Raw genomic sequence first — 20,667 nt, 5'->3', positions numbered from 1 at the left:
TGCAACAAACTCAGAAAATGTGGAGTCTTATTAAAAATAATTTAATTTTTTTTTAACTTATTTAAATTTAGTTAGGAAATGTCACTTACTGTTCCCAAACAGCTTTACTTCTCCATCAGCTGCCCAGTCCTCAAGACAAAACTGATAATATCACATACATGACAGCTCTCTGGGTCATGAGGGCACTTCAGAGCTGACAAAAAATTCAATAAAACTACCAATAACCCAGCAAACTACTGCAAAACTCCAGTTTTTCTGTGCAGCTGATGCACAGAGTTCATAAAGGCATTTCGTGCATCAGTTATGTTTCTTAGCCAATGGTTAGATGGAAATTCTCACATCAAGCATTAATCTGAAATTCATATGCAAGAAAGGTGTTGAAATCCTGAGTTTTGAGCTCACCACCAGTATAATCCAAAACATACTCAAATGTCAGTACTACTGACATAAACCAAATTAATTTCTCTAACTCTTTTCAATTACGAGGCAAAAACCTACCAATTTTCAGTAAAAAAAAACCAAAACACATAAAATAATGTACTTATTTTCTAATAATTATCTATCTGTAGATCTTTCAGATTCACATACTGCAGATAATATTGTTATTTTTAAATGCAATGCTGAGCAATAGAGAGCACAAACCTGCCTTTAAAGCTGAAGATCAGGATAAATAAAAATGCACCTAAATATAAGATGAACTATTGGAGAAAAAGCGTTAAATTGAAGCTCACCAAAGCCTAGGGTGTTCTTTAGGATTGCTTCTAGTTGTCTCATTGATGACAGAATTCAATCTGCACATATCCTGGGTGTCTTCAAGTTAGAAAAAGTAAAAAAAAAAATGCTGTTTTGGCTTTTGCAAAGGAATTGAGTCTAAGACAATCACATTTTGTGGAGTGGAAGGTTAGGGAAAGATGATTATGACAAATAAATATAAAATTGAATTAGCCAGAAGTTATTCAAAGGACATAGAGCTGGTCATTCCGGTCCCTGCTTGGTCACCAAAAACCTGCCATGTTTAAACTGTTGGTGTGCATTACTTTTGGCTAAATTTCCTACAAAATGCTGTTTTTCTGTGCCCCCAGCTGATGTGTGTGACTCCAACCCCTGCCAGAACGGAGGCATTTGTCTCTCGGGGCTCAACGATGACTTCTACTCCTGCGAGTGTCCCCAGGGTTTCACAGATCCCAACTGCTCCAGCCTTGTGGAGGTTGGTAAGTGCAAATTTAAGTGCTGAAATAGCTCAGTAAGTGCCAATTTTAAATGCTGGAATAACCCCATTAATCTGTGCACAGTGCTTCGTGCGGCCATGGGGTCGTTGCGTTGATCTTTGCTGTGTTGTTGACCTTATATCCATGTCAAAACCAAATAAAAAATAATTAGCAGGCAGTTAATCTAGTGCTCCACAAAGAAAGACCACAGCATTAAAACTGCATTTCACAGATCAGTGTAGGCAGATAATTCTACATAATTCTATGTATCCTCCTTCAACCAGTGCCCATTCAAAACTTCATTTCTAATGGTTTTATGCCAACATCCAGAGTAAAGATTAATTGCTTGTGCAAGTGAAGAGATAGGAACAGCACAGGAGAAAATCAGAATAACACATAGTAGCCACTTGTTTGAAGTGAATTGAAAACAATTACCCATCTGGAAGTTCAAATTAGTCATTGGGTGAGTGCATAGGGCATGAGTCAAATGTACTGAAATTCTGTGATGTGCATTTGACTCAGAGCAAACATAAATATGAGTGGTAGGTCCAAAACATCCAGCAGGTCTGGCCTCCAACTTCAGAAAACAGCAGGAGAAAATCAGATTTTAAAGGAAAAGGTGCTCATCTCCAGTTAAATGAGCTCTTGAAATGCCCCAAAGAAGGAATAAAGATATTTATGTAGAGCAAAGCGGTGAAACTGTCAGAGCTGGGCTCAACACTGCAACTGCCCTAAATCTGTGTGGTTTTCATTTTCTAATAAATTAGTACAAACTAGGCAGGGACAACCTGGGTGCACTGTTCTGAGCAATAAGTGTATTTTCTCACAAGATAAAGGGAGCAGAACTTAGTCCAAAAACACAAGGCTGTTCTGTTTTGTGCCTTTTCTTTCCTGAAAATGATGCTACTGCTGTGCTGAGAGTGAATTCCAAGTGCCCACAACGCAATTTTAAGGAAATTTGGATTTAATATGATTCTCCTAAAGTTAAATTTGCTGCAAAAAAATGGGACTAGCTCATGTGGGTGAATGACCAACCCGAGACACCAACTGCATTTTATTCTGACTCTAAAATATTGTTTTTGCTGGTTACCACCTCACATTTGTGTTGGGCTAGGAGGTTCTTGTTACCTTGGTGCTGCCACACAAGAAGCCTCAAATCCTATTTTCCATCCCTTTCCCTGTAATTTTTATCAGTGCTTGAATTTATCCTATGGATAGAGGTCATGCTACCCTAAAACAGCCAAGACATGGCTTCACTTCAGGAAACTTTTGGATTTATTGTGTACTTGGCTGGCAGGAAATTGCATTGCACATAACTGGGAGGATGCCAGGCATGAGTGAATCTGAGGAAAAAAAAACCACATTGTGATAATTGCCACTGTAATTAGCAGATGAGTATTAATAGAGCTTGAAAAAACACACATATACTTAAATAAAATCTTCAAGCACTTCAACAAAAGCTTGGATTGGTAAACAGAGTAAAGCATAAGTAAACAGCTTGACAATATGTGGGAATCACAGCACTTACAGAAGCAGGATGTTGCATTTCTAGTTTGCAATCCAGAGGGGATATCTGCTGGACAACATTGGTTAAGTAAAGAAGTTATTAATAATCCTATAGTAACTAAAATCCAGAATGTTAATTTAGTTTGTGTTTGTCTTGTTGGCTACACGTATGGATTCAGCCTAGACCTGTTAAAGATAAAAAAATAAAATTAAAAATAGTATTTTACTTTCTAGTGAAAGGTTATCCCACATTATCATCCCCTGTGCAGAGTCATATAAACCATTGGAAAAAACCCGTGGCATTTCAAGAAAATAATTTGATTTTTTCCTATGAAAGTGATGATGATTAATGTAAGCTGTTAGTCAATCAGACTCCATTAATTCAAATGCTGAAGTGTTTCAAGTGAAATAATCAGTTGCAAGGTGGCTCTGGAGGAGTCCAGGAGTGCAAGACCCTGAGTGATCACTTCTGCTAAGAAGTGTTTATTAGATGTAAGATTTAAGAAGGAATGCTAGCAAAGGTTGCTTCTCTTTAGCCTTTTAATGAGCTTTTTGCCCAAAAGCTAATCTCTTAATCCCTCGTATCTCAAAAAGGCTTCTTGACAATTTTCTGTGCAGTTGAAAACACTAAGCCAGTTAAAAATTGGTGTTTAGGATGCCAGGAGGTAGGAAAAAAAGAGGAGGGTGAGGTAAAAAAAAAAAAAAAAAACCAACAAAAAAACCCCACAGACAAGAGCCTGTGTCACTCTGTCTCCCTCAAAAAGGTCTGTACAGCAAATTTTAAAAGCAGCTGAGTGTTCTCTGCATCTCCTCATTAGAGACTCCAGCCCAGACTTTGTTCAGTGACAGGATGTACTGCTGAACTCTGGGCACCAGCTGGGGACTCATAAATTTTTCAAGGGACATACCTTAAACAGGAGGATTCTCGCAGGGAAAGACAACAGGGATGTTGCTTAATCATGCATTAATGTGGGTAAATAAAAGGCAATCCCGTTCAGACAGCAAGTCATGAACTATGCAGAGGAAAAAGAAAAAAAAAATATGCATATAAATGCCCAGGAAGATCAAATATTTAGGCAGAAGTGTTCCCTAAGTAGATCAACAAAGATTCAAGATGGTTTAGGAGCTGCATGGATACTCAAAACTGTAACTCCCTTTATTATCTTAATAGAACTAATATTTAGAACAACCTGACATTGATCATAATGCCAATTTCAGGCTAAGAGGATTAATTAATGATGTTATTTTATATATTTACCCACAGAAAGCCATGACTGTTCTGCCATGCTTCACTGTTTTCTGACCCTGCAACTTTGAGTGTGTCTAAACCAAAATTTATATAAAATGTTTGTGACAGTAATTTGCATATTTTAACTTTCTAATCCTATTCTGACCCTACTGCTTCATTAATGGCAATCCCACTTTATTCCCTGTGTTTACTTTTATACCACACTTTGTCATGCAGAAAAACATGAGATGAGGTGATAGATCTGTAATGTCATCCCCTTTGTGCAGGTTTTTCAGTGCTCTAGCAGATTTTAAATATCTGGTAAATTGGCAGAGAACAGGATAGAGAAATAGGATAGAAATAGGGTAGAAAATATGTGTTTTGTGGTTTTCTGTGCAGCACATCCTCCAGTGAGGTAGAAAAGGATTTATCTAAACAGATAAAATGTGGTTATATCAAAGATTCCAATTAGCAGGATATTTTCCAAAGATGATAAGAACACTGCTGTCCAAGTTAGCTCTTTAGCAGATTCCTGTCCACATATATGGAAACATTAATTTTAACCTAAATGGAAACAAAATAATTTTCAGTTAATTAATCTTGGCATTGAAATGCATTGCAGAGAAGTTGACAGACTTTACATCTTTTAAATAACTCATAAGCAATTCTCAGGAACCATGTAAATTATAGAAACATAATAAACAACAACTGTTACAGACAATTAGCAGAAGACTTTAATGAATTCTGTTCAGGAAAACTCTTAATGTGCTTCCTGTCAACTTGGGTGACTAATTAGCCATGGACAGCACGAGTGGAGCCATGAGATGACACTGGGGGAAGTTTTTTTTGACATAAAAATCACTCCTGTTTTGTTTAGTGTGTAAAACAGGGGGAGAAATACCACATTAATGAAGTTTATTATGCCATAAGGCTATGAGAGTGTGTTCCACGAGTGACCATGCTCACATTTGAAATCTGAGCATTTAAAAGTACTTGGTTTTGATCTCCCAAATCTGAAATTCAGTAACTGTCTGAGGGGGGATAAACTGGTGAACATGCTTGGTTTATTTAAGTGAGAAAATAAAAGGTGTCGGATAGGCTGTGCCAGCATCCTTTTGGAAGGTGTCTGCACCTTTTATGTCAGCTCTCAGTTCTCACTGAGAGGATCTCATTATTGAGAAAACACAAGTAAAAATGCCTGTGTGCATTTTGGAAGGGTGGAAAGGCAAATTAATGATCTTGTACGTATAAAAAAAGGGAAGTTGGGTCTGAGAAAAGGGAGAAGAGTTGAAAGGCAAGCCAGGGATGCCAACTTTCCATGACATCTTTATTCTGCCAAGTGACTCAGAAGTGACTGTGGGACTCCTTGCTTAGCACTTTGCAGTTTTCCACATCAGTTTGGTCTTTCCAGAATCCAAAGTAAACTGTTTCTTTGACAGCTGCTGTCTCTCAGCCAGGAACTCAACAATCAAAGGGGTTCTTCCCTTTTCATGCTGTTAAATAAAAATGCAGTAAGATGGATTAGGCCCAGAGTGCTCTGATCTGTTTGCTTTGTGGCTTTATTTGCACAGCCTAGGTCTCTGCTTTTGCTTTCCTGACCTCTGCACTGGCAGGACAAGAGCTTCTGAAAAAAAAAATTAGTGCAGATGAAGTCCCTGCCATTCATTTCCAGCCAGTCTGGATGCAGATGCTTTTCAATGCCATGATTAGAAATGACTGAATGATTTCAAAGATGCTTTTATAGTTCTATAATATGTGGTTTCTTGGTTTTGTTTTGTTGTTTTTTTGGTTTTTTAAAGAGGGTTGTTTGCACTACACATTGAGCATATGTACTAATGGGTTTTCCAAAGTAGAAACAGTGAAATGAATGCATTCTTACAAAAGAATTTTTATCCAGGATATTGGGAAATAGATGTGGACTCCAGATTTCAGCATCCACTGTCACTTCTTAATCTGTAGTGTCACCCAAATTGACTATATTTATTCCTACATTAGCAGAATCTGTGTAAGTGACTTATTCATTGTTTGTTATTGTCAGCAGGGAGACTTTATTACATGGCTATGAGTTCTTCAATGAGCAGTCATGCTTTACTCCTGTTGCTGACTTATTATTTGGAAAAACTGCAAGGGAAATTATTCTCTTTTTGCTGATGTCCTCACTCTCAAAAACCACTTCAGTGGTTCTGTTGGTAAAAGAGGTTTAACACGACAGGTGAGGTGAGGCTGTGTTGATTTGAATTCAGCAAGAATAACCAAGTTCCATGGTCAAAGGTTGGTTTCTTCTGGGAAATGCATGAGAGAGAGTGGGAAGGGAGGGATTGAAAAAAAATTCTTCCCTGCAGGGCTTTCTCTGTGTTTTTCTGTGCTGATTTCTTTCCTTGTGGGCAAAGATGGAAAGAGTGAATTTTCCTGAGCAGCAGCATTCTGCTGGAGAGTTCTTTAAATCATTGAGGCTTCCAGTCCTGAGCACTGGGAGTGTTTGTGGAGCAGAGCCAGAGCCCCATCAGCGTGGCTCCCGATGGAAATAAACCTGATTTTGTGAGGATGTGATTCCTGCTTGTCTGCCTCTGGTGGGAAACATCCCTGAGGGATTTGCTAAACTGATGAAAACCCCACTTTCTGTGCTCATTTCCTTGCAATCAGAATTTCCAGGATGGGTCTGGACTGGTGAATATCCTCTGAGAAAATCTGCAGCAGTTGCATGTTCAGCACACTGAGGGGATTTCTCAGCCTTCTGTCCTGAAGCCCAAAGCCTCACATTTCTGTTACAGCAAAATGTGTGGAATTAACTACCAAACACATCTTTTAAACAGAAATTATCACATAATCAAGACGTTCTCGCAGGTTATGGAATTCTGTTAAAAGCAATCAATGCATGTTAATAAAAATAATTTGACAAATTAGGCCCTGATGTTTAGTTTCTGGGCAGCCTGAAGAGTGCATAATGCACAGAAACCCAAATTGAGTAGTCTGGATGCATGCAAGCAGAATGGCTTGATAAATGGCATTGATTGCAGCACAGAAAACGTTGTAAGTCATAATTTACAATATTTCTGCCAGAACAATTGACTTTGTTGTTGATTGCCAGCAAGTCTGTTGTGAAAATAAGGTCTCAAGTGACAATTGGTGAGGAGGGTACAATAATGGGTATTCAGAGTAGTGGAATCACAGGGTAAAAGGGACCTCAAGGATCATCTGGGTCAAACTTTCTGGGCAAAAGCATCACAAAAGCTTTCTTGGTCCAGGCAGGATGGGCCAGAAAGACTCTTTTTAAGACCCAGACTTGCCCAGATGAGTCTTAAAAGTGTCCAATGTTGGTGAATCCACCACTTCCCAATTGTTGAGGTGAACATTTTCCTCTTGTGTCCAGAGCCTCCCCAGGAGTGCCTTGGACTCTTCACACCTTGTCCTTTCCACATGGCTCTGAGCACAGAGGGATTTCTCCTGCTCTGTGGGACCTGTGCTGAGCTGTCCCCTCAGCCTTCTCTGCTCCAGGCTGAGCTAACCCAGGTTCTCAGCTTTTCCTCACAAGTCAGACTTCCCAGCCCTTGGATCCTCTCTGTGCTCTGCTCTGGGCCTCTCCAGCCTGTCCACCTCTGGTTTGGGTAACAGGGACCAGAGCTGGACTCAGCACTCCAGGTGTGACCCAACAAACGCTGGGAAACTGGGATAATGGATTTACTCTGATGGATTTGCCCTCTTGATGCCTCTTTGTGTGAGCAATCCTGCATCTGCTTCTCCATCTTTGTGGCCTTTTGCTCCAGGATGTCCTTGTGCCTCTTGTCCTGGGGGTTCCCAGAACTGGACACAGCACTGGACACAGCACTGGACACAGAAGTGTCCGTGGCACCACTGACCTCAGTATGACCATGCACAATGTTTGTAGGTATTTTAAACTGTAATACCTGACTGAGAAATGCCCTGTCAAATGAACCCCGTGCTGGAATTCATACCCCATTTCTTATTTTTCCATTCTCAAGTTTGTTATTTGAAAGCACAGACTGGCAAGGAACAAGCAGTTCTGGTCACACACTGGAGGGTGAGCAGCGGTGCACTCTGGAGGAGACTTTATGCATTTTATGCATCTAATTAAAAGGACAAATGGAAAACCTACAGACTCTTTTTTGCATGCCCTCTGCTCAGGATAAGACCTTTCAAAGAAAAGCAAGGTTTGTAGCAAGGGTTTATTTGCAAAAACACATTCCCAGCCCCTGCTTTCAGCTGGAGGGATGAAGGACCCAGGAGTGCATCATGTTTTGATTAAGATCTCCAACACCAATGCCAAGCCTTGCATGCAGAAATACTCAGAAAAGCATGCATGTAGGCTGTGGAGAACTGTGACAAACGTTCCATCCAGGTGCTATTTAACTGGAAAATCCAAGTGTTCAGAGTCTGCTAAGGGCAGGGTGCTCCAGAAACAAGAGTTAGCACCTGCCTGGGCTGTGTGTGCTGGAACAGAGACTTCTCTTGTGAGCCAGTCCATTCCCACCAGGTTTTCCCTGTTTTATTGAGTGAAGAACAGAAAGAAGAAGGAACAGAAAAAAAAACAGAAAGAAGAAGGAACAGAAAAAAAAAAAAAAAAAAAGAAAAGAGTGATTTATCCAGAAATGCGTTGTGTCTGTGGCCTTACATTATTTTAAAACCAGAATTAAAAAAAAAAAAATAGGTAGAATAAACCAGGAATGTTTTGCCAGATCTGCCAGTGGAATAAGCAGCACAGAAAAATCTGAAGAGCTTACACTGACAGACAGGGGAAATTGCTCTTTGGATAGGTGCTCTCAGCATTGTCTGGAAAGAGAAATGTCCAAATAATTCACCCACTTGGAAGGAAAGAGGCCTCAGTGGGCAGCAGCTGCATTGGATTGAAACAGCAGAGTCCATGACACATCAAGAGCTAATGAATTAAATATTCTGGTGCACAATATCCTGCACATTTTCACATCCAGGAGTACCTCTGGAGTGGTCCAGGTGCCTCTGAGACTTGCTGACACAGCTGCTAGGCTGTTTGTAGTGATGTTCCAGGTTATGATGACTTTGTCCTGCAGTGTCCTGCTGTTTAAAACGTGTCTCTCACCACTTTTAAAATACTTTTAAAATATTATAAAATTTTAAAATAATTTTTGAGTTATTTAATATTTTAAATAATAATAAATTACTATTATTATTATAAAAACATGGAAATCATATATATTTTATTGCTCCTAATCAATTGTTACTGCCCTTAAGACAGTTTCTATTATTATCTATCCCCTTTTTACATCTATTTCTACATTATTTCTATCATCTTTTTGCCTCTGCCATTATCATTGCCAAATATTAGAGTTCTCAATGTTCTTGTCCAGCTCTGAAGAAATAAAGCATTGCAGGACTTTTTATAACTTTAAATACAACACTCTTTAGGAATTACTAATACTGATTTGGAATCACCAAACATCATCAGGCTCAGGATTAATTACTCTTCTGTTTTGCTAGCAATGGGGTTTTAGCTTTAGTTTCCTGTTCCTTTTATTTTCTTGACTAATGCAAAATAAGTAGTTTTGGTGATTTTTAAGAGACCAGACAACATAATTTCTCATAAAATTTAGATTTAAGAAATGTTCTTGAAGCACTGCTTCTGTTTGTTTTCCTATTTTATATAATATAGTTTTCTCCTGGATTTTTATGTAGAAGGATGTGACTCAACAGTATGGAAGCAACTTACTAAAAATAAAAATGCCAGAAGGAAGCTGATTCTTTAGCTGAAGAAGCAAATTGGTCTTTAATGAGATGTTAATTCTGGCATCCTAGGAGATTCAGCTTAGAAGATTTTATACTTCTTAGGAAAAAACGATCAGATGGAAAACCTGGTGGTGTTGAACTTAATGCAAGTTCTTAATGCAATTTGGTTCCAGAGTAAAAGAAACACAAATTAAAAGCTGAATATTGAATCCAGAGACAGATGGACATTATTGTTGTTTTTTCTTTTCCCCTCTAAGTTTTTTTTACCAGATTTTTTTTCCAAAACTATTTATATAAAGGCCTCATTAAGCAGAGCAAAATACATCATGTTTTAGAATCACTTTTTCTTGTTTTTTTCTCTCTGTGTATGTTTACTTGTTTTTCAGTAATGAATTGAAGAAATACTTCTTTGTTAGTAAAAAATAGATGCAATAGTTCCTCTGAACTATTGATTTTCTCCAGTAATAAAAATACTTCTGTTCAGAAGCAGTAGAATAAGGGTATCCAAATGTTTCTCATGATAAATTTAATATTTCTAACTGGGAAAAGTTGCTATTTAGTAGCTCAGAAATTTCTTTTCACTGCATAACTCTGTGTGAACTGATTCCTTTCTGTGCTTATTCCTTTTTGATTTAAAATCTCTGTTAAGTCACTGGCTTTAGGGTCTTTGGTGTTCATCATCCAGATGCTGAATTCCTTTAAGCATTTAAAATGCTGTGGAATAACAGATCTATTCTCACAATTTTTTGGTATTGTTGTTCATTTCCAGCACACTAAGTGAACTTGTTGAAGATTTTAAACTGGAATATGTAAAATTAGTAGTTTTTAAACTGGAATATGTAAAACTAGTATTGTCTTGAGCAAATATGCCTTATTCTTTAGCATGCTGAGGACATTGAGAACTTCTGGTTGAGGTTTTAGAAGAATACAGAAGAATGCAGAAGAGTTGTGCTGATATAGACCAGATGAGGCCTTTTTACTTTTTTCAGCATGGGATTAATTTGTTCCAAAAGTCACATTTTTCCTAGGTAAGGGGAATGGCTAAATGCTTTAGTTCTTAATAGGTTTGGTTTGTTGCTGTTTCTTTTTTCTTTATTTTTCCCCCAAATAGTAGTGTAATTACAGGAACTCCACAATAAGTTTATGGTTGAAAGTTTCTCCTTTTAGGCTAGAGAATAAATTCATGTTTATTGCAAGGAATCAAGAAAACCGGGAAATTAAAAGTGAGATGATAAAATACAATAAAAATAATAATAAAAGCTAATTATCAAACACCTGTGAAAATTATCAGTCAAAATAACAAGAAGGAAAACAGGAAGAAAAAGAGGGATATCTCACCTGTCTTAGCCCATGTCAGGATTTTGGATTTTTGTCAGGACTTGTTGCCATTTAGTCAGATGTGCCTTTGCTGCAGCAGCTCATGTCAGGTGTTAATAACAGAGCTGAAATATCCCCTCTCCTCCTCCTTCATTTATCCAGTAAATTACCTGGGATGGTTCTTTTGGGGTGAAAAGACACTACAAGCCACTTGCTCATCTTTTTGTGCATTCATGGATAATGAGGACTTAAGTGAAATGCTGACAGTGTGAGGCATATGAATAATTCAATTTAGAGATACTGGGTTGTTTGGTTTTTTTTCAGGTTGTATCACAGGTGTACAGCTTTCTCCAGCTTGATGGTGCCATGAAATAATGATTTATAATAATTAATTTATGTTTATATTATATTAACGACCAGGATTATTAAGGCATGAGATTTCATGCTGAATTATGGTTGCAGAGCTGGTATTCCACATGAATTGCTTGAGCTGAACACCTGCTTGAGAGCTGCCACTGCACCATGGGTTAGGAGAGTCAATATATTATTTCCTCTGTTAGAAGAAATTAATCAATGAGGTTGAAATTAATGTTTCAGCTGCTCACCCACGGCTATATCTCTAATATTTGAATACTAAATTGAGGTACAAACTCACCAGTCATCAATAACACCCTCATTTTGAATCATGCACTGGAGTGGCTCAGTTGCAAACCAGGCAATTCTGAAGCATGGAAACAGGTTGACATGTTTGACCTTAATTTTTTGTCTCTGAATTTTGGAAAAGAGTGAGGCAGAATTCAAGAGCTTCACGTTTTGGTGAAATCACACTTCATCTTCCTTGGTATTTATGATTCTATTCAGTCTGTGTGTAGCTTCATGCATAATTGGTGCAAATATGTGTAGTTCCACTCTTCTGATCTATGCTTTTGACAGATATCTAACTCAAATATGCATGAGTGCATGTGAGGTTTTAATGTTTTTTCTCAAATGGATGGGTATGAGACATGCATATACAATCTGCTCTGTCTGTCCATGTGCACAGAACTCTGATCACAGAATCCCAGAAGGATTTGAGTTGGAAGGGACCTTAAAGCCCATCCAGTGCCACCCCTGCCCTGGCAGGGACACCTCCCACTGTCCCAGGCTGCTCCAAGCCCCAGTGTCCAGCCTGGCCTTGGACACTGCCAGGGATCCAGGGGCAGCCACAGCTTCTCTGTCACCCTGTGCCAGGGCCTGCCCACCCTGCCAGGGAACAATTCCTTCCCAATATCCATCCATCCCTGCCCTCTGGCAGTTTGCAGCCATTCCCTGTGTCCTGTCCCTCCATCCCCTGTCAATAGTCTCTCTCCATGTTTCCTGCAGCTCCTTCAGGCACTGAAGGCCACACTGAGGTCACCCCAGAGCTTCTCCTCTGCAGGCTGAGCAATGCCAGCCCTAAAGATGTCCTACACTTACTTCCTAACAGACTAGCAGAAGTGCTCAAAATGTCCTGTTATACTTACCTTTGGCATACACAGAGAATGGGACCCAAATGTTCAGACTTCAAATCCTCATGGAGATGCTTCACATATTGCATTTGCATTCATATCCAACTTATTTCTGGCCATTTCTTTGTGTCAGTGCATCCACACAAACGTATGTTGTGGAAGATATGTCTTCTGGGTAATGCATTTGTTGCTTTTTCCCACCAAAAAGATGGTGTGAAGAAGTCCTGTGGATTGCAGATTTGTGTCCTGTGTAACATCCCACACTCCAGAAGACAGGGTTGGGAGGGATGTGCCTGTGGATTCAGAGTTTCAGAGGGGAAAGCCAAGATATCTGTAAATTCCAGAGTCCTTCCTCTAAATCCCAGCCACTGTTTTTTGTAGCTTCTCATGGCTTTGAAGAGCAATAACTATTTGGCTTCTGCTGACTATGTTTGCTCAACTGATCCTTCTAAATTCTGGTGTGGGGAAAACTAGAGAGGAAAGAACTGCCTCAGAGTTATTTTTCCTTCTAAATAAACTCAGGAGTTTTCATGGAGTCTGATGTGCTCATAGAGCAAACAGAACAGAAGTTTCTCATTTGTTGACATTGCTTTTGTCTCATTTCCAGCATAGTCTGGGAGCAACTTCAGCTTCAAATGCATATTTAAGGTTAACTGAATTGGCTGCAAGTGAACATTTAATGTCCTTTGTAAAACCAAACCACTCACTAGAAAAAATAACAATAAAGCAAGAAAAGGAGGAGTATGTTATTCCCCAGACTGACAGATGTGTTGTTGCAAAAGCCACCAGTGGAGAGGTGACAAGAAAGGATGTACCTGAAGAAAAGGTAATATGTTATTAGAAATCAGAAGAACAGAGATATTTTATGCTCACTTTTTCTCCAACAAGATAGTAACATATACATCCATTTAAAAAAATTCTTGTTTCCTAATTTATTCAGCAGTTGCAGTGACTAGAGCTTTAAAAAGGGTGAAAACTTCAGTTCCAACAACTTGCATTTAATTGGGATGAAAATTATATTCTCAGTGAGAACCTACAGTGAGTATTATGGAGCTCAGCAGAATATACTGGTCTAAGTACTAATGTTAAGAGACATCATAAAACACCACCACACCACCTTCAGGTTCTCCAAACCATGTTTTTGAGTTCAGCTCTGCACACAAAAAAACATGTTCTTGTGGCAGATGTGTCTTTCCCCTACATTAACCAGCTTCCTCCTGTTGGGACAGTATGAGCTAAGAACATTCCTGCCGTGGCAAAGAGGAGTTTTCACCATTAGTGAAGATTCTTAGTGACACAGAAACCTGAGAAAAGGTTCTGAGAAGTCATTGCAGCCCTGTCTGAGCACAAATCTGTGTTTGCACAGGCAGTGGTGACATCAGGGTTTGCAACAGAATTGTGGATCAAGCCTCAAAGCCCTGAGAAAACAGCAAGAAAAATATTTTTAAGAGCTAAAACCTCAGGGTATTATATCACCATGACCTAGAAATATAAAGTACTGTAAACTCAATTTGAATTTGCATTAGATTAAAAGCATTCTTGAAGGTGTCTTGGTTTTCTCCGTGTGTGAGATGAGGGCAGTGAGGGTGTGAAATAACATGAAGACAGATGTGTGCCAACATATTGAAGTACAAATGTAATCTTGCTGCAATTGAGAGAGAGAAGCACGTCTTGATTAAAAATTCCTATTACTTTCCTCTCCTCCTCAGGCAGGTCAACTTTTTAATCATCAGTTATATTATTCATTATGAACAGCCTAATGAGGCCAGGATTTGGTCCTTTAAGATTAATTTCTGCAGATAGGAAAACTGTGTTGTCAGTGTCATTTGATTTATTCAAAAATATGACTGAATGGGCTGTAATTTATAAGGGGAAAGATGACAGTCATAAAAAGAAAATATTTAATTTCAGCTTCTGCTTTTCCTGGCATGAAATAAGAAACATCTGCAGTAGTCATTAGCTGAACAATACATTAGCCTAAGTCAGCAACAAAAGTGAGCAGTGGATTAACTTTGTCCTCCTCACTGGTGGTGACTTTGGCATCAGTTTTATTTATGTTAAACCAACAGATCCTGACCAACGTGGCATAAACAAATTAAATAAATATATCAATCAGGAGGCAAGTTGTGGATTCTCCTGAAACATCATCACTTGCCCTCTCAGGGTGGAAGAAGAGACCTGAGAAATTTCAAAGAATCAGTTACTCAAAATGAAATAGATTAATTATATTTCAAGTATAGCAGCTGAATATATGAATGCCCAAAGACCATGAAATAAAAAGTTTACTAAAGGAAGGAATGTGAATATTAAACTAGCAGGCTATGAATCTTGATAATGATTAGAATTGGGATGTGTTAGGCATTTCTTTCATGCATCTTGCAGTTAAATACAGAAAGAATTAAATTACACAGTTTTTGTCTGGCCTTGATGAAATCAAACTGGTGGCAATACTTTAGGAGAAATATCCAACATTTGTTTGGGAAAAAAATACATTAAAACTACCATAATCCAGTCAATCAGCATTGAATTAAATGGCTTTTTTTAAATATAATTTCATTTGCCACTGAATTTAATTTCATACTCTGTAACAAACAGTGTTGCTTCTATTTTTCTCATGAACTTTGTTAATTCAAAAATGGTCCATAGTTGCTGTGCTGCTCAGCTTTGACTTGGCAGCCCTAAAAAACTACATTTTCTGTGCTGAAGGCTCTTGGCTTGGTGTGACAGCTCTGCTTGGAACCTGAGAACTCTACAGGTTGAGTAGGAGAGGAGGCAGGACTTGTGGGTGACACCACAAATCTAGTTTATTTGCATTTTTACAGCCTTCACCACCCTATTTGGATAGGAAGAAGACAATTTAGCATCATAAACATAGAATTTTTTTTTTCCATGCTGTTAGCCAGTGTGTGGCACCCAAATCACAGTGGTAAAGCCCTGTCTGGTGAGAGCTGGAGCAGCAAGGAGGATGTGATGAACAGAAAACCAGAGTGGAACATAGCAGTGATGTACTGCCTGGTGAGAGCCAAGTGATGAGGGGAGCCTAATTAAAAATAACCAAAACAGCCCAAAAAGGCAGCTGAGCAGCTCAACGAGAGGAGGAGAGGGAAACAACTGCACAGTTTAGGACAAACTTCAGGGAAATTATATTTCTTGCAGTTTTAGGGAATTTGTAGGACTGTTATTACCTGCAGAACTCACATTTCCACTCTTTGAGCACAGAAAACATCCCCAGACTGGAGAAGGTTTGACTTCCAAACCCTTTGGCTTTGGCAGAGCAGCTGGGGACACAGGTTGCTTTGCTTTGGGATTTTTTTTTGTTTGTTTGTTTGGTTAGTTTTTTGTTTGTTTTGGGGTTTTTTTTTTGTTTTGTTTTGTTTTGTCACAAAGACTAGAACAAGTAAAAAGTGTAAAAAATAGTCCACATGCACTTTAATATTTTCTACCAGGTGTTCAGGGCTCATTATCCATGGGCATGTAACTTGAATGCAGTTAGATTTGAGGTGGACATCAACAATTAAACAAATGAACAAACAAAAACAGCTTTTTAGCACCCAATTTATTTTCTGTATATAAATAGTGCTCAGGTGCATATTTACATTAAATAGTGCCCTATTTGTGTTTACATCAACCAAGAAAAAGAGGTTTTTTCTGAGCCCTAACTAACCCTGGTACCTGATTATTTCTAGCGTGTCTTGTTCTGGTAACATTTCTGTTAATTTTCTCTTTCTTTGATATTTTGAAGCCTTTGTGGAAATGTAGACATAAAACTCAACCCAAATCTGTTTTAAAATCATTACAGGAGGTAAAAAATTAATTTTATGTGGGTTGGTGATTTGAGGTTTTTTGGGTTTATTTTGGGGGTTTTTTTGTCTTCTTTTTTTTTGTTTGAGTTTTTGTTTGTTTGTTGCTTCTTGGGTTTTTTTTCTTTTGGTTTAGTTTTGGGGTTTTTGTTGTTTTTTGGTTTTTGTGGGCATTTTGTTTGTTTTTTGGGTTTTTTGTTGGGTTTTTTTTCTTTTGTTTTTGTTTTATTGGGGGCTTTTTGTTGGTTTTTTTGTTGTTTGCTTTGGTTTTAACTTTTTTTTTCTATCTAAATATTCTGCAATCTCATTGATGTTAGAATTTATTCTTATTATTGAAAAGAAGTGGGGGAGATGATGGAAAATGGATGGAACATAAAACAGCAAGAGGATTTGTATAAAAATAGCATGGCCAGAAGGACCAGAGAAGTGCTAAAATGAGGATTAGTCACAAGTTGGTCTCGGTGGTCTTGAAGGTCTTTTCCAATCTAAATGATTCTGTGAGTCTCTAATGATTTGACCAGCGAGAAATAGAAAATATTTACAGTATAAATGACAGTATTTACAACATAAATTGTGGATAGAAAAGCCATTGAGCAGGAAAAGATGTTAATCTGGCCTCCAGATTTACAAACCTGGATATTGCAGATCCTGTTTTTAAACCCAAATATCAGCAATAGCTGTTATTCAGATTAAAACTGGGTGACAAATTATAATTTCTTCAGTTGTGTTGAGCATTTTCAACACATCTTACAAGGTATTCTTAACCTGGACTCTCTGTGGGTGCAGATGAATCCTTGGTTATCTTAACAGCAGGTACAAAATTTTATTTCATAATAGTTTTAATAGTTTATTTCAGAATATTTCAGATAATAGGGTCGGATTTCCAATCAGTGACGTGGACTATGGGATGTGTGTGGGAAATTCCTTTGAAAATCTTCCAGGAACCTTATTCACCCTTTGGCTTGGCACAAGGGAGCTGCAGGGAGTTTGATACGTGAGCAACCTGAGGAATTAGCATTACAGCACAGCAGGATGGAAGCCTAACAACTCCAGCAGGAAATTCCCTCAGGAATGGCAGTGACAGGACAAGGAATAATGGGCTCAAACTGAAAAGGGGAAATTTAGGTTGGGTATACAGAAAAAGTCCTTCCCTGGAAGGGTGAGGAAGGGCTGGGATAGAATTCCCAGAGAAGCTGTGGCTGCCCCTGGATCCCTGGCAGTGTCCAAGGCCAGGCTGGACATTGGGGTTGGAGCCTGGGACAGTGGGAGGTGTCCCTGCCAGAGCAGGGGTGGCACTGGGTGGGATTTAAGGTTCCTTCTAACCCACATCATTCTCAGATTGTGAGATTCTGCAAAAAATTCCCCAAACTACAATAGTAATCCCAATCGGGTACAACACTTATTCATGGAATATCATACTTAAAGATGTACACAGAATACAGGGAAAAAACCCTAAAGCCCAACACACAGAACCAAAACAAAGCAAGGAAGTTTATATCTAGTAAGGAATTCTAGTTGACTTTCAAGATTTTGATCGGAAGGATTTTTGTGAACAGTAATTTGGACTGTTTTAAGAAAGAAACTTCATCCCCTGTGATTAGAAGTATCCCTTAAAAGCTTCAGTGCCTAAGAAAGGCCAAAGGGCTTTAGAAGCTGGAGAAATGTAGACAGATAATATTTTGTTTTCCTTGAGTTTACTAGTTCACTTTCTATGGACAACATGGATATACCAATAACCTTTCCTCCTTAATGTTATTAAGAAACAAAGAGCATTTCCATTCCTTTGTTTTTATCAAGTCTCTCAATTTGCTGTCACTCTTTAAGTTGCCTGGAAAATCGGGTGTAAGACTGAAGAATGGGAGGAAAGTTACTTAAATTGAGCTGTCCTCTCCCCAGAGAACAAGAGCTTCTGGAAGTATTAAAAAAACCCAAAAGAAACCAAAAACAAAACAACAAGAACCAACCAACCAACCAAAAAAACCAAATAAAACCAAAACAACAAAAAACCCACCACAAACGAATTTAAAAAACCACCAAACCCCTCAAAACCCAAAAACAAATGAAAAACCCACAAAACCCAAAAACAAATTAAAAAAACCACAAAAACCCTCAAAAACCAAACAAAAACACCAAAAAACCCAACAACCAACAACAAAAAAAAAACCCAACAAAATGTCACCACCGAAAACCACAACAAAACAAAACCACACCCCCAAAAAAAACCAAAAAAAAAAACAAACCCCAACACCCTAAAAATCCCAACAAAAAAGTGCCCAAAAAAGCCATAAAAGGGGAAAAAAACCCGTTCTGATTGAGCACTTTGATGCAGAGTAGCCAAACACAGACCAGCAACCCCAACCCCAGATTTGTGGGGTTGCACATGGAGTGAGGATTGAAGATCTTTTGGAAAAGAACCAGAAGGAACCTCACAGAGCCTTTCACTCATCGAGGTCTGCATCTGCAAAATGGCATCAAAATTTACATGATCACTTTCTGCTGGGAAAGGTTGACCTAATTGCAGAGGAATTAATTATCCTGGAGTTCTAAGCTCGGATTTTGTCCTGGCTGGGCTAAGCTCTGGTGGTTTCAGTGGATATCTACATTATAAAGTGATGTGAGGAGCTGTTAGGATAATTCTCAAGCTGCAAGGTAGCACAGCAAAAAAAGCCCAGCCAGTGTAAGGTAATATAAATGTGTATTTCATTGATTTATTCCAGGTCAGCAGGAGACAATAAATTCAGTCAGTCACTTCTACACTTATGAAATGGATCTTTTCTAAAGAGCTTTGTGTGTTACAGAGAGAGTCAGGAAGGAGATACATAAGTGAGGAAAATTCAGCCAAATATCAGCTGTTTAGCTTTAGCAGACACTTTGCTCTGTCAGCTCACACAGAGCAGGGCATGCATGGCTGTATACATGTTTTTGTGTTTATTTTTTAAATCTATAGGGTGTCATTGTGTCCTTTTAATGCAGAGTCATGGATAAAATTCACTGGGTTAAAACATGGAATATTTATGAAGTGGAGCGATTTGCTCACCAGATGAATATTTCATGACTGCAGTTTTTTTATGTCTGATTTCTTCAATGTACCTTGTACTCAGTCACAACAATCTTTGATGTGGAAAGGGTGTGCAGAATGCTGTACACAGTAATTAATGTAGAGACTTTAAAATGGGTGGTTTGAGGTAAATTTTAATATTCCAGTGGATTTCATTAAGAGGATTATTTTCTGTTTGGTGAAGTCATCATAAAATTCCTGGTGAAAAGGGTTTTGGAGGGGAAAAAATTAGTGTTTGGGATTAATATTTGTCTTTTACTTTCTGTCTTTGTCTATAATTTAAATCCTTGTTAGACTTCAGCAACTCCACTGACTTAGTTAAGTCAGTATTTCGTGTTAACATTAATAATGCTGTATAAAGCTGAGCAATTGACAATGCAATAAAACTGCATCTGTTAGCATTTGGATCACCCATCTCTGAACCTGAACTTTTCCTAGCATGAATATTAACTGGAAAATGCCGAGGGGACCATGCAAATTATTCATGAGCGCTTGCTAAATTCAGAAGGAATTTTTAACTTTAAAAACAAACACATATCTTTGACCTAAAAACTAACAGAAAGAAGTGCAACCTAAAAAAAAAAATCAGGAAAAATATTTATGAAAATGTGTTACTGACTTTCATTTTAATTTTTTTGAGACAGTGTTTATCGACACCCAATTTTGAATTTTTTAAAAGAATATTTGAAGTGTTATTAAAGGGTTGACTTTTTACTTTTTTCTCTTGCAAGGATTGAAGTTAAGATGAGGAGTTTCACCACAAGCATGGAAATTTTTGGTTGACCCAAATGAAAAGTTTTCCACTTCCACTCAATATACACTTTAATATGTTAGGGGGAGTGGGGAAGGAAAACAAAAAAGAAAAAAACAGGAAGACATACAGTAAAATAGTCTTCTCCAGGTTTTTACCTGAACAAAGCAGTTGATGAAGACAAGATGACAATTTTTTTTTTTTTTTTTTGCATTTCTTCACGCCTCTCTGTGACGAACACAAGGCATTGCCAAATCCATAAGCAAGGATGAAAACATTGATTTTCATAATTCTGACCTGAAACGACCCAATTCAAAAGCATTTCCACCACCTCCAGTGCCAAGGGGAGCAGATGATGACGGCAATCCTTGTTTTTGAGATGAGCTGCAAGAGTGTGCAGCGAGACAGGAACGTGTGGAAATGTTCTAGACTCCAACGTGAGCTGAAAGGGGAGGTTTTGCCATCTGTTTGCAGAAGGATGAAGGAAAAAAGGAGAAGGGAAAATCCAAAACGAAGGGCAGGATTTTAGCACAGCTCTCCAGAGCCTGGCAGCTCTTCTTTCTCAGCTCAGGAGGTGCTGGTTGGGAATGATTT

General features: G+C 38.3%; 1 protein-coding gene across 2 annotated transcripts in view; it reads left to right on the top strand.

The window, feature by feature from the left end:
- The window catches only part of EDIL3 (EGF like and discoidin domains 3), a 222,132-nt gene that overhangs the window by 63,515 nt on the left and 137,950 nt on the right, over nt 1-20,667 (top strand). For both annotated transcript variants that reach the window (XM_085043169.1, XM_085043168.1), the window contains exon 2: nt 1,083-1,211. In XM_085043169.1, the coding sequence (XP_084899295.1) occupies nt 1,083-1,211 (129 nt within the window). The remainder of the gene's footprint in view (nt 1-1,082; nt 1,212-20,667) is intronic.

Source organism: Lichenostomus cassidix, chromosome Z, assembly GCF_008360975.1.
Source record: "Lichenostomus cassidix isolate B80296 chromosome Z, HeHo_3.0, whole genome shotgun sequence".
Lineage (NCBI taxonomy): Eukaryota > Metazoa > Chordata > Aves > Passeriformes > Meliphagidae > Lichenostomus > Lichenostomus cassidix.
Note: the sequence above shows the minus strand (reverse complement) of the source record. Positions and strands in the feature narration are given on the sequence as shown.